This window comes from Carassius auratus, chromosome 23 (genome assembly GCF_003368295.1).
Source record: "Carassius auratus strain Wakin chromosome 23, ASM336829v1, whole genome shotgun sequence".
In the NCBI taxonomy this organism is placed as follows: domain Eukaryota; kingdom Metazoa; phylum Chordata; class Actinopteri; order Cypriniformes; family Cyprinidae; genus Carassius; species Carassius auratus.
In genome coordinates this window covers 8,424,056-8,439,318 of record NC_039265.1, presented here as the reverse complement: position 1 = coordinate 8,439,318, position 15,263 = coordinate 8,424,056, and the positions used below count along the sequence as shown (strand labels likewise).

General features: G+C 41.4%; 1 protein-coding gene across 1 annotated transcript; it reads left to right on the top strand.

Annotated features, from left to right (window-relative positions):
• Positions 1–3,851: 3,851 nt before the first annotated feature.
• LOC113040862 (torsin-1A) lies at positions 3,852–6,988 on the top strand. Its single transcript, XM_026199064.1, has 6 exons — positions 3,852–3,891; positions 4,715–4,759; positions 5,179–5,444; positions 5,893–6,068; positions 6,226–6,359; positions 6,591–6,988. Exons 1-6 carry the CDS (start codon positions 3,852–3,854, stop codon positions 6,836–6,838), a joined length of 909 nt encoding a protein of 302 aa, XP_026054849.1. The 3' UTR covers positions 6,839–6,988.
• The last annotated feature ends 8,275 nt before the right edge of the window (positions 6,989–15,263 follow it).

The window sequence follows — 15,263 nt, the reverse complement described above, 5'->3', positions numbered from 1 at the left end:
ATTCCTCCAATAAGTCAACACATATGGAGCGTTACAAGCTCCTTTTGAAAAAATGATCTAATCTTATAGTTACATGATGAAGGATGTGACAAAAAGCATAGTTTTCCTACTGGAATTTCAAATGGGTCTAAAGAAAAAGATAAAGTGGATGATCTAATGAGTTCCTGAAAAGCATAACAGCTCCTTTATAAATTAGAGTCCATGAGAATGGAGAATTCTTTGGGAGTTACTGGAAAATTACATTTAAGAATTATTTGTGACTTAAAATAAGACCTTCCGAGTGAAATTACCCACCATAATCATACGTGTTCATTAATAAATACTCTTTATTGCCTTTGTTTCAACATTCAGTGTATAGAAAATAACCATCATGACAGAAATTCATACATTTATAAACTGTAAGCAGTAAAAAGCTGCAATTTGAGACTTGAAATGAAGTACATTAACTGTAAGAGTAAATAAAAATTATAATAATGATGATAATGATGATGGTAATAATAATGACTATGCACCCATTTAAAACCTGTTAAATGTCACCCCGTCCCGTATACGGGACGCCTATGTTGACTATATTACAATCAAATCTAATCTAATCTTGACAAACTATATATCGTTGGAAAGGTCTAAGACTCCCAAATATATATTTTACCAATATATTTTGTAAAAAATTATGTAGGAAAAGTAATAGATTAATATATGATACTTCCTCGTTGTCTTTTTCTCTATCACATTTTAGAAATCATCAGAAGTTATATATTACTTGAAAACATAAAATCTCAAAATTCATCCTTTAAAACCCATTTTAATATCAGACATTGCATTACCATGTAAATGGTACATCAAAATCATGTTACAAAATGTTTTCAGTCAAGAATTATAAAAATTTAGGTTTGTATCATGGACATTCAAGTCTATCTTAAATAACGTGAGTGACAGTTAACAGGAAGCTTGTAAATTAATTTCTCTATCCAATGCTATCACGTGACAAAAGAACGAAAGATAGGTTAAAGCCTTTTATACAGTCTTATTATTATTATTATTATTATTATTATTATTATTATTAGACAAACATTAAAACATTAAGGCAGTACACTAAAAATCATAGAGATAAAAATAAATAATAATAATAATAATAATAATAATAATAGTAATAATATACACAGCTTTGTTCCCAGGGTAACTCCAGTCCATGGTCAAAGCTTATGGGTCTTTCACGTGATTAAGGGACGACTCGAAAACCTGAAAGACTCATGAGATTATGGAAGCATATGGGTAGCATTATTCAATTTGGGATGTAATATGCAAAATGACAATGCAATATGTAAAATGGCAATGCATTTCTGTATTTACATTTACATTTTCCAATACATTTGTGCAACGTTTGGTGCAAAATGAAAATGAAAATGAAATTACATAAATTTCATTTGCCATTTACTACACCAGTTTTAAAATGTAAAATGAATATTAATTTTAAAGCTTTCTAAGTTGCAAAATTAAAATGAAAATGTATTACAGAAATGATTAGATATGTCTAACATGTTAAAGCAAAAACTGTGGCAAAATGATCATTTAAATGCAATTTTTTTAATTGCATTAACACTCACAGTCAAGACACTTACGATTGCATTTTCATTCGGTGTCCCGCAATGAATGTAGCAAAATTCAATGTGCACATTGAAAATGCATTCCGAGCCGATCACGTGTCCCCGCCCTCGCGCCACGTCAATCATTGTGTGAACAAGGCGGGGCTTACAGAAGGTCAGAGACTCAAGTCTCAAGAAGAGGATTCAATCAAGTGAGACAACATGGACAAGACAGTTGGTCCGTGTATGTTTTGATCATTTCGGTTTATGGCTTCAATATTTCATTCGGACTTGTGGGCGGAGCTGAAACGCTGCTTTCATCTGATTGGTCGAATCGGATCGGTTTTCATCTGACAGCCTTCAGCTGAAATGTCTGAAACTACACTCACTGTTAGCATAATATTTGAATCAGATGTAGCTGGGCACATAATTCGTGCTGCTGAGACCTGCAAATTATTTCTAGGTTTTAGTATTATATGAATATTGTCCCACTGATAAAAACAGTGCAAATAGTTCTGTCCCTTTGGATAACAGTAAAGTGGAAATAAATATAGTTAAATTTATGAAATAAAATTAAATAGGATTTTTTGGGAAGGTAAGTCTGGCCAGTTATACAAGCAACACTAGTCAGACGAGTCTAAAGATATGAGCTGAATTGGGTGAAACATTACAGTTCTAGTCTGTGTCAATTACTCTCATAATAAATAATAATAATAATGTTAACTGTATTTTTCGGTATAAGTTGCATCAGTCCAAAAATACGTCATGACGAGGAAAAAAACATATATAAGTCGCACTGGACTATATGTCACATTTATTCAAGACCAAGAGAAAACATTACCGTCTACAGCCGCGAGAGGGCGCTCTGGGGTAAGCTACAGGAGCACTGAGCAGCATAGAGCTAATTTTACTATTTTTATTTAGAAATGTAACTATATTCATTTTTACAATTATTTATTAATGTCACACACACACATACCTAGTGCATTATGACTTAAAAGATGAGAGTGGTAAATGTTACAGACATGGAACTGTTCAGTCTATTATTGATTTTAATTTCCACTTCACTGTTATCCAAAGGGACAGAACTATTTGCACTGTTTTTATCAGTGGGACAATATTCATATAATACTACAACCTAGAAATAATTTGCAGGTCTCAGCAGCACGAATTATGTGCCCAGCTACATCTGATTCAAATATTATGCTAATTAACAGTGAGCGTAGTTTCAGACATTTCAGTGCTTCACTCGCACTGACTCTTATTCTGCCTGAAAGAATGACAAGACCGAGCTGAAGGCTGTCAGATGAAAACCGATCCGATTCGACCAATCAGATGAAAGCAGCGTTTCAGCTCCGCCCACAAATCCGAATGAAATATTGAAGCCATAAACCGAAATGATCAAAACATACACGGACCAACTGTCTTGTCCATGTTGTCTCACTTGATTGAATCCTCTTCTTGAGACTTGAGTCTCTGACCTTCTGTAAGCCCCGCCTTGTTCACACAATGATTGACGTGGCGCGAGGGCGGGGACACGTGATCGGCTCGGAATGCATTTTCAATGTGCACATTGAATTTTGCTACATTCATTGCGGGACACCGAATGAAAATGCAATCGTAAGTGTCTTGACTGTGAGTGTTAATGCAATTAAGAAAAATAGCATTTAAATGATCATTTTGCCACAGTTTTTGCTTTAACATGTTAGACATATCTAATCATTTCTGTAATACATTTTCATTTTAATTTTGCAACTTAGAAAGCTTTAAAATTAATATTCATTTTACATTTTAAAACTGGTGTAGTAAATGGCAAATGAAAATTATGTAATTTAATTTTCATTTTCATTTTGCACCAAACGTTGCACAAATGTATTGGAAAATGTAAATGTAAATACAGAAATGCATTGCCATTTTACATATTGCATTGTCATTTTGCATATTACATCCCAAATTGAATAATGCTACCCATATGCTTCCATATGAGATGAACTAATCAATTCTCTTTCCGTTTCAAGAGTCAAGAATGCATTGACTAAAACAGGGGAACTAGATTAATTCAAGTAAAGAACCTACAGAATTTTGCGCATGCGCGACTGAACGAATCACTCCCCGAGATGACTCGTTCTTACCGAGTCACATTAAAGATTCATTCAAAATGAACGAATCGTTCAAGACCAACGCTACTTTTGCGTCATCGAAGGTTAACGCCCCTTTTTGGGGTTAAACGGATTCCCGATACAGAACTCTAATTTCTTGATAGCAAAAATGGCAGAAACATACACACTCTCTTTGACGGCCGAGGACCGTGAGAGGTATTTAAAGAAGCTACTGGATACAGTGTTTACAGAGGTTTCCCTTTGAAATTGTCGAAAATTGGATTAATAACCCCACGCAGTGGCCAAATACGTTACCATTATCTCGTGGAATCACCAAGTAGCCTATTTTTGTCATTAACAAACTCACAGTATGATAAACTAGACGATGAGGCCATGTCAAAAGGAGTCGGTGGTTTACTTGGATCATATTTCACTTGATTTAAGCTATTGACAGTTTTGTTGTAGTTAGAAATACGAAGCTGCTAGTGGCTACGTGATTAACGTTAGCTCTGATTAGGCATGCTACCTTGGCTGTTAACTGATTTTAAGTTTGAAATATTCGCAGGCTAGGACAAAAATATATAAATATTATACAATATCTGTTTGTAATTGTGTCTAACAGGCCTGTATACATCAGAAACAATGAAAAACAAAAGGTCCCTGGAGCGGGTTCTGTATCAGGAATCCGTTTGTTTTCCCCAAAAAAGGGGCGTTACCCTTCAATGACGCAAAAGTAGCGTTGGTCTATCTGACGTCAGACGAAACGCACACGCTCCCTTACCGTTTATTTTATTTTTTAAATTAGCAGAATTGTTTTTTAAAAAGTCGTTTATTTTTATTTTTTCATTATTGGGTTCAATTAGAAAAGCGAAAGAACGAATGATACACGTATTGTTTACTCATCAGTTCCCCTCAGTTTCTTTCAAAAACGAAACCTAGATTGAAAGTTGCCTGGATGATTCATTTTTACAATGAACGCCTGCCATTTGTTAATAGTTTTATTGCTGGTGTCTAATATAACATTATCTTCAGGTTTTGTGGAGGTGTTCGCGGCTGTGCTGGCTTTTGATCCTAAACGTGAGTAAACCGTGTCGAATCGTTTGACCATATATAACACTCAGATGTTTAGTGGAACTAAATAACCTCCGAGCAAGCGCAACTATTTAAATCTAAATCTAAGTAAAGCGTTTACCAACAAAAACAGCTTTAATATCTGTTATGAGGTAAAAGTGCCATAAACCCTCTGAAAATGTCATGTCGTTGTGCTTCTCTGTTATATGACAGTTTTGTCCAGTTAACACCAGTAAACCTGCATGAGCTGTTTTAACTTGTCTGCTTAAAAACAATTAGGTATTTTCATAACATTTTATTTTGCTACAGTTGATTATGTTTTATTATTATTATTATTTTGTGTGGTATGCTTCAGTATTAAAATGTGCTTCCTGATTTATTTAGATAGGGCTATTTGTTGACTTCACATATCTTCACGTCTTTAGGTTTGGAGAAAGATTTAAGAGACTCTCTCTTCGGGCAGCACATTGTGTCCGACATTGTACTGAAAGCTGTAACATCATTTATGACTGACAGCAATCCGAACAAACCGCTGGTCCTCTCTTTCCATGGGACTACTGGAGTTGGAAAAAATCATGTTGCTCAAATCATTGCAAAAAACATTTATGAAAATGGGATAGAAAGCTACCATGTTCACACATATATATCTGAGCATCATTTTCCGCACAAAGAAAAGTCAGACTTATACAAAGTAAGTAAATAAATGGTATTTTAATCCATGGCCTAAGACTCAAGTAATCACATTTAGACAAATAAATACTTCTTTATCATGGTCGAGTTCTTTAAGATGTACAGTGAGATGGTCCATAGGACATTCTCAATACAAACTTATCACATAATGACACTTGGTCGGGATCCCTCAGCATCACTTTTAAATGCTTAGGGTACCACTTTAGTGTGGTTTTCAGTTGTTTGCCATATGCTTTTTTTCTATGTGCAGGGTAGCTATTTCATTGGTTTCAATGAAACATTTGTCATCACACATATGCACATATGTAATGTGCATGGGAATGTCACCATTATGAAATAACACATTGGAGTAATACCAGTAAATAAATACCTGTGAATTTCCATATTTTGTGGGAGCGCAACACATAATTCATTTCTCAAACAGTGATTTACATGTTCTGTATATTCAGGCACAGTTAAAGCAGGAGATTTATAAAAGTGTTTCAAGTTTTCCCCGCTCCATGTTCATATTTGATGAAATGGACAAGATGCAACCACAGCTGATCGATGTCATAAAACCTTTCCTAGACTACAAACTCAATGTAGATGGAGTGTCATTCCGCAATGCAATCTTCATTTTTCTCAGGTAAAGCCCTCAAATCATTAGTTTGATTTTCAGATTCCTACGAACAGTAGTCAACATATTAGCTTTACAAAATTCGAACACAGTGGTAATTAGATGCCTCTACTGTCCCTAACGAGTGAAAAAACTAATTATAAACTGTCTCTCTGTTTGTTTATAGTAATGCAGGTGGGAATGTGATTGCTGAAGTGGCTCTGGATCTCTGGAGAGAAGGCATATGTCGGGAAGAGCTTTGGATGAACAGCAAGGAACTGGAGACTAAGATCTTTAGAAAAATTTTCAATGATAAGAACAGTGTGTACTGAAAGATCATTTAAGTATTAAGGAAAATATATATTCGTAAACATATTTCAAAATCTAAAATAGATTTTCTTTCAAAAAGTTCCATTGACTTGTATTTCGTAATAAATTATTTGATCATTTTATTCATATATTTTCTACATTTATTTATTTAGCCCAAAACAAAAAATGTGGCTGCATTTACTCATTTACATTACATTTTGAATGTGTTTGTCTGTTCCACAGGTGGATTTCTGCACTCCAGTATGATAGATGAGCATCTGATTGATTACTATGTTCCTTTCCTGCCTCTAATGCTGAAGCATGTGCGTCAGTGTGTCATGGCTGAGATGAGCCATCTGAAAATCAAACCAAACTATGAGCTGGCAGATAAAGTAGCCAGAGAAATGCCTTTCTTTCCTGAAAAAGAAAGAATCTTTTCTGCTAAAGGCTGCAAGTCTGTCAGACAGAAGTTGGCGCTGTATGACAATTAATAGATTAACAACTTTATCTTTTTAACATACAGTTGCACAGAAATTATCACTCCTTTGTATTAACTTATTAATATTTCAGTCTTGATGATTTACACTGCTAGGAGTCTGGGTTGGAGGCACTATTATATTAAACATTTTAATCTAGACCTATGTCCAGTCTCACGTTTTTATTCTTACATGATTTTGGAAGTAACTTAGACCATTCTAGTGTTTTTTGTAATGACACAAAGCCATGATTATACCACCTTAAATGTCTGTTAGTATAATGAAATACCATGAAAGAGCTCAGAGAACGAGAGAGAAAGAAAGGAATATATATATATATATATATATATATATATATATATATATATATATATATATATATATATATGGTGAATCTATAAACCTCTGATAATATTAATCCCTTTTCTTTAATGAACACATCACTCAGATGGATGAACTTCTGTCAACAATGTTTACAACATTAAAGGTAAACCCTTTAATGAAATACTGATGTGACTAATTATAATAAGTAAAATAATACTGATAAATCCATTTGTGCTGAATGTACAACTAACTTACCAACATATTTACAAATTTATAAAATAATTTGTTATTTCTTCACTACAACTGTAACACTACAAAACCAACATAACAGAAACCTTTGTAAATTCTAACATAACACAACATTTAAGTACTAACTTATGTCCCTCTATGTTAATCTTGTGTAAAAACACCCCAAATAATACTTAATATCTACATTTATTTTCCTTGTTTTCTGATGCAAAGCATGCTGAAACGCAATCATTTTAAGTTTGATGTGGTTTTAACATGTGTCTTTTGTTGTAGATCATTAAACTATGCTGCCAAAGAAGCCTGTTTGAAATCAGGTTTGGTAGGTATCTTGTGCGTGAACACAAAGTGTTTTTGCATGCAAAGTCACTGCCATACATCATTGCATGTGGGTGATGAGAGCCTTAGGCCACTAGTATTTTCACCAGCTTAAAACGGCTTAAATCTTTTGTGTTGTTAGAGGAATATCAATTTACATTTCCATACATTAATTTTGCCATTAATTATAATAATCCAGAGATTTTTCCTTGCACAAGGAGTCTGACAGTAGCCAGTGCTCCACACAGAGATCTGATCTAATCATCATCAGTCTGTCTGGAATGACATGAAGAAACAGACCAAACTGAGACAGACTAAATCTAGAAGAATTATGGCAACATCTCCAATATGCTTAAAGAAACCTGAAAAGCTACCTGAAAAACGTCTCATTATCCCCTTTATCTACAGGCCTGATCTGCATACCCCAATAACTTACCTGTTGAGGGCTGGGCTTGGAATGCCTGAACCCAGGGCAGAGCTCGAAGGCTTGGAATCAAAAACAAAGAGATACCTTCAAGGGGATATGGCCAAGCATCTAAAGTGATAAACTAGACCCTGGTCTATCTGATAGGGTGCAACAGGCAGCTCTGCATGAGTTTGCTCAAAGGAACTGACCTAACAGGTCCTTGGTAGCAAAGAGTGGGGCCCAAGTAGAAAACCGGGCCATGAGCAAACTCAGATAAAGGGTATGAGGATGGCAGCGTGTAACCCACACCATAAAGAATTTTAGAAATGTGCACAGGATGTTATCATGCACACTCACCAAAATGTGGATTTTAGAAAGTGCACAGTAGCTCAGCGTGTGCACTTACCATAACATGGATTTCTAGAATCACCATTTCTAAGGAGTCATAGAGGCTGTTTCTAGACAGGCCTAGGGACCCTATGTGACTGTGGCACACTCATGGGAGCAGTTACTTAATTCAGCGGGAGTCTTCTGTTCTCAGAGCGCATGCAGATTGGAAATGGCATAATTCATAGAAAAACCCTCCATATGAGGGAGTATCACCAACTCAACCATAATATTCAAAGGACAGGCTACAGAGCATTAGACTCTTAACTTGAAGTAGTGTAGCCAAGTGTGCTTTATTGTCAATTCTTCCACATGTACAGCAAATACATACAGAGAATTTAAATTGCTTTACTCCCAGACCCTAACAGTAGAGCATAAAAATACAGATAGACAGATTCAATATAATATACAACTAAACAAATACGCTATATACATATATAAGTTATATATTTGTATATATACAAATAATAACAAAGCAACACAAAGCACATGGCAGATAGAGTGCCAACCAGTGAAGTAAACTGTAACAATACAATCTCCATACTCATCGGGAAGAAGGAGGTGGGAACCGGTGGACAATCAAAACATTTTAATAATCAAAAATAAACAAAACAGCGCGTCAGCCCCTCACGGCGACTGATGCGCACAAATAAGAGCCAAAACATAAAATAATGTCCCAGGCCTGGTCCTCACTCGTCCTTCACTATAGTCGCTCCAGTTTTATATCCTTCCATCTCCCACGTGGGACTCGATACTGGCGGTGGGGCACAGGTGTAGCTCATCTCCAATCACTACACCTGGCCTCACTCCTCGTTCCCACGCCTCTCGGCCCCGCCCCACTTGCCACATAAACAAACAGTGTCAAAGAGCTTATTTAGACTGATTTAAAGTAACAAAAAGCTCAGAGAGAGATCTTTATTTAAACTGACTGAAGATGTAGTTCAATGAGGTAGTAAACAGACCAATACTGCACAAAGTGACTGGTGCAGATCAGAGTTTGTTAGTGGGAGGAGGAAATGGAAGTACCTGGGTATGTGATAGCTAGGGGGAGGGGGCAAAAAGAGGTGAGGGGGTTCAGAGTTCAGTGGGGACTGGGCATAGGAGAGGAGGGGAGGCAAGGTCAAGAGGGAGTTCAGCTTCCTGACAGCCTGATGAATGAAGCTGTCCTTCTGGGGCCGGGGCTCTGGCTCTAAAAAAGCATCAGTCCGTAGGTAAAACAACTGATGAAATCGTTACCTACTGTTATTTTTAATTTTTTTTTAAATGGCACCACAAAAACCAGCAATTATAGGCCTACCTTTTAATGCTGACAACCATGTCATGAAGAAAAAAAGTTTGCACACTGTATGCCACTTTAAAACTCTCCTAAGACTCCTAAAACTCTCTATCAGAGAAGTTGTGGCCTAATGGTTAGAGCGTCGGACTCACAATCCAAGGGTTGTGAGCTTGAGTCTCGGGCTGGCAGGAATTGTAGGTAGTGGGAGTGCATGTACAGTGCTCTCTCCACCTTCAATACCATGACTGAGGTGCCCTTGAGCAAGGCACCGAACCCCCAACTGTCACAGTGTCTGGGTTGTGTCCCTGGGTTTCCACTAGATGTGCTCCTTTCCCACGGTGTCTGTCACTTTATTAACTGTCTGTTTCCTTATTTGGTCACCTTCCTCCTTGTTTGGGTTAATTGATTATTCCCCACCTGTCTCCATTTCCCTCATTACCTTCTGTGTATTTATACCCGGTCTGTCTGAGTATGTGTCACGGAGTCCTTGTCTAATGTCTTGTCATTCCGTAGTCTTGACTTGCCTTGTGTTTTGTCTGTTCTTGTTTATTTGGATTCTCTGGTTTTGACCCTGCCTTAACTTTTTACTCTTGGATTGCCCCTAATAAATATCTTACCTGCACTTGGATCTGTCCTTGTTTCCTGTATCACCACAACGTGACAGAAGGACTCCGTCAACACAAGATCCAGCGGTATGTCGAGTGATGTTTCTTCCCCAGCCACAGAGCGGGGAAGAAATCGGTTTGAGGGAACCCGCCTGGTCCTGTTTCGCGGGACATGGGGAGGTCGCCGAGGAGGGAGTGGGAGAGAGGAGGCTCAGTATCGCTCTCCACCATGGCCCCCCTTCGACTCGGGGCTAATGTAGGAGGGACCAGAGCCACCGTCTCACCATGGCGGATGGAGAAAGCCAGCGCCACGACCCATGATGGCCGCAGGTCCAGTGCCACTGCAGAAGATGGCCGCCAGCCCAGCGCCACGAGGCAAGATGGAAGCCAGCCCGAGCCACAGCTCAAGATGGCCGCCAACCCAGCGCCGCTGCGGTGCATGGCCACCAACCCTGCACCACGAGGCAAGATGGAAGCCAGCCTCACACCACAGTACAAGATGGCCGCCAGCTCAGTGCCACGAGGCAACATGGCCGCCAACCCAGCACCACGAAGCAAGATGGCCGCCAGCCCAGCGCCACAGCACAAGATGGCCGCCAACCCAGCGCCACGAGGCAATATGGACGCCAGCACAACGCCACAGCACAAGGTGGTCACCAATCCAGTGCCCAAGATGGCTGCTGACTCATTCTTGGAGTATTTCTCCATGCTGTCAATGATCCTAGAAATTCCCAAAACTGTTCACGTCACAGCTGCTGAGCCAGCGTCACAACCCAAGATGGCCGCCAATCCAGCGCAACAGCACAAGATGGCTGCCGGTCCAGTGCCACAGCGCAAGTTGGCCACTCACCCAGCGTCACAACCCAAGATGGCCACCAATCCAGCGCCACAGCACAAGATGACTGCCGGTCCAGTGCCACAGCGCAAGATGGCCACTCACCCAGCGCCAATGCCCAAGTTGGCCACCAGTCCAGAGTCATGGCCCAAGATGGCTGCTTGCCCAACACCGCTGCACAGGATGACAGTCACAGTTGACCCTCTGGAGTCGAGTCAGGTTCCAGTTGACTCTCCAGAGTCGAGTCAGGTTCCAATGAACCCTCCAGAGTTGAGTCAGGTTCCAGTGAACCCTCTAGAGTCGAGTCAGGTTCCAGTGAACCCTCTAGAGTCGAGTCAGGTTCCAGTGAACTCTCCAGAGTCGAGTCAGGTTCCAGTGAACCCTCCAGAGTCGAGACGGATGGAAAGCCAGCGCCACGACCCATGATGGCCGCAGGTCCAGTGCCACTGCAGAAGATGGCCGCCAGCCCAGCGCCACGAGGCAAGATGGAAGCCAGCCCGAGCCACAGCTCAAGATGGCCGCCAACCCAGCGCCGCTGCGGTGCATGGCCACCAACCCTGCACCACGAGGCAAGATGGAAGCCAGCCTCACACCACAGTACAAGATGGCCGCCAGCTCAGTGCCACGAGGCAACATGGCCGCCAACCCAGCACCACGAAGCAAGATGGCCGCCAGCCCAGCGCCACAGCACAAGATGGCCGCCAACCCAGCGCCACGAGGCAATATGGACGCCAGCACAACGCCACAGCACAAGGTGGTCACCAATCCAGTGCCCAAGATGGCTGCTGACTCATTCTTGGAGTATTTCTCCATGCTGTCAATGATCCTAGAAATTCCCAAAACTGTTCACGTCACAGCTGCTGAGCCAGCGTCACAACCCAAGATGGCCGCCAATCCAGCGCAACAGCACAAGATGGCTGCCGGTCCAGTGCCACAGCGCAAGTTGGCCACTCACCCAGCGTCACAACCCAAGATGGCCACCAATCCAGCGCCACAGCACAAGATGACTGCCGGTCCAGTGCCACAGCGCAAGATGGCCACTCACCCAGCGCCAATGCCCAAGTTGGCCACCAGTCCAGAGTCATGGCCCAAGATGGCTGCTTGCCCAACACCGCTGCACAGGATGACAGTCACAGTTGACCCTCTGGAGTCGAGTCAGGTTCCAGTTGACTCTCCAGAGTCGAGTCAGGTTCCAATGAACCCTCCAGAGTTGAGTCAGGTTCCAGTGAACCCTCTAGAGTCGAGTCAGGTTCCAGTGAACCCTCTAGAGTCGAGTCAGGTTCCAGTGAACTCTCCAGAGTCGAGTCAGGTTCCAGTGAACCCTCCAGAGTCGAGTCAGGTTCCTGTTGACCCCCCAGAGTCGAGTCAGGTTCCAGTGAACTCTCCAGAGTCGAGTCAGGTGTTCGTGGACCCTCCAGAGTCAGGGCTAGTCACCGATGACCTTCCAGAGTCAGGGCTAGTCACCGATGACCTTCCAGAGTCAGGGCTAGTCACCGATGACCTTCCAGAGTCAGGGCTAGTCACCGATGACCTTCCAGAGTCATGGCTAGTCACCGATGACCTTCCAGAGCCAGGGCTAGGTACCATGGACTTTCCAGAGACAAGGCTGGTCACCGTTGACCTTTCAGAGTCAAGTCAAGTCACTGGTGATCTTCAAGGACTGTGTCAAGTCACGGGTGATCTTCTAGGATTGAGTCAAGTCATGGGTGATCTTCTAGGACTGAGTCAAGTCACTGGTGATCTTCACGAACACAGGCAAGTCACCATTGATCTTCATGAGCGAATACAAGTCACCAATGATCTTCATGTACAAGTGCCAGTCACCAATGATCTTCCGAGCAGAGTCAAGCCAGCACCGATCTTCTGGAGTCCAGTAAAGACACCAGGGGATTACCAGAGTTTCGTCGTCCCATTGGTCTGGCCGCACGGAGGTCTGCTCCGCCTTGGGGGGCTCTCGTCCTGACCACATGGCTGTGTTGGTCTTCTGCTCCGCTCTGGGGGGCTCTCGCCCTGACCACACACGGTTGTGGTGGTCTTCTGCTCCGCCCTGGGGGACTCAGGACTCGACCACAAGGATGTGGTGGTCTTCTGCTCCGCCCTGGGGGGCTTCTGCCCTGACCACACGGTAGTGGTGGTCTTCCGCTCCACCCCGGAGGTCTCTGGCTTTGACCACAAGGACGTGGTGGTCTTCTGCTCCGCCCTGGGGGGCTTTCGCCCTGGCTACACGGTTGTGGTGGTCTTCCGCTCTGCCCTGGAGGACTCTGGCCTCGACCACAAGGATGTGGTGGTCTTCTGCTCCGCCCTGGGGGGCTTCATGTTGTTTTTTGCCTTTTGTTTTTGTGTCCACTCCTGTCCCTGTTCCTCTCTGTTAGTCTGGCCCTCCGTCCCTCCCCCTGAACCTCCTCCGGTCCTCCTCCCTCCTGGTCTCCCTGTTTTGTGTTCACACTTCTGGTGTCTGTTTCCCATGTTTTTTCTTTTCTAGCCCTCCGTCCCTCCCCCTGAGCCTCCAACTGTCCACCTCCCTCCTGGTCTCTGTTTTGTGTCTGTCGTGGAGCGTCTGGAAGCCGCTCCGTAGAGGGGGGAGTACTGTCACAGTGTCTGGGTTGTGTCCCTGGGTTTCCACTAGATGTCCTCCTTTCCCACGGTGTCTGTCACTTTATTAACTGTCTGTTCCCTTATTTGGTCACCTTCCTCCTTGTTTGGGTTAATTGATTATTCCTCACCTGTCTCCATTTCCCTCATTACCTTCTGTGTATTTATACCCGGTCTGTCTGAGTATGTGTCACGGAGTCCTTGTCTAATGTCTTGACATTCCGTAGTCTTGACCCTGCCTTGTGTTTTGTCTGTTCTTGTTTATTTGGATTCTCTGGTTTTGACCCTGCCTGGACTGTTTACCCTTTTGGATTGCCCCTAATAAATATCTTACCTGCACTTGGATCTCTCCTTGTTTCCTGTATCACCGAACGTGACACCAACTGCTTCCTGGGCGCTACAGCATAAATGACTGTCCACTGCTTCGGGTGCGTGTTCACTGCTGTGTGTGTGCACTTTGGATGGGTTAAAAGCAGAGCGTGAATTCCAAGTATGAGTCACCATGTTTGTCACATTACTTTCATTTTAATACTTATTTATTTAATTTTTTTCTTAATATAGGCCTACGTTATGAACAGAACTGTGCTATTTTAAACCTACTGAAATACTTTAGACGCGGAATAAAGGCAGATCGGTTTTTCTGATTAGTGGAGCGAGAAGCAAAGTGAGAGGTGGAGCGAAGAGTGGTAAAGGGTGAACCTAAAGCAGAACTGTAGCGTCAGTGATTATTAAATGCTCGGAGCACAGGGGGGAAATTGTTGACGCTCCACTCCGCTTACATACTCTGTCCCCAAGAAAGACCAAAGCACCCCCATAGCACCACCACATATTTTTCTTCCTGAAAGCAAAAAGAGGCTGTAGCCTGTTAGATTTAATAAATAAGTTTAAAGAAAAAAATTAAAATAAAAACATTGACTCGCATGCATAATTAATACAATGCAATAACATGTGATTTGGAAATTGTCGTGGCACTATTCATAATTGTCATTGCATTTTAAAAATGGAGTGGTTCCTTGTCCCAAAAAATGTAACTCTTGTTTTATCAGAAAGGCAAGTCAAATCAAATCATCTTTATTTATTTAGCGTTTTTAACAATACATTGTGCCAAAGCAACTGTATAGCATTAAACAGGAAAATAGTGTCTATAAATAGTGTCTATAATGTCTATAGTGCATAGTGTAATATAATGCCTTATATTTTTTAAAGAATAGTGTGTGAAACAGTATACATTAAGCGACAAATGTTTCAGAGTAGTATGGTTAAGTGTTGTCAAATGACAAAACATTAATTCAACACAGCTGCTGGGGTTGTCACCTCACAAATAAATAAACTAACCATTCATTTTACAAGGCTTGTTAATTAAGGAGTCATACTAGTAAACAATGCTATATTGCCCAATTATTAAACTCATTGGACTTTCATTGAACTCATTTGATAATTCATTGAACTCA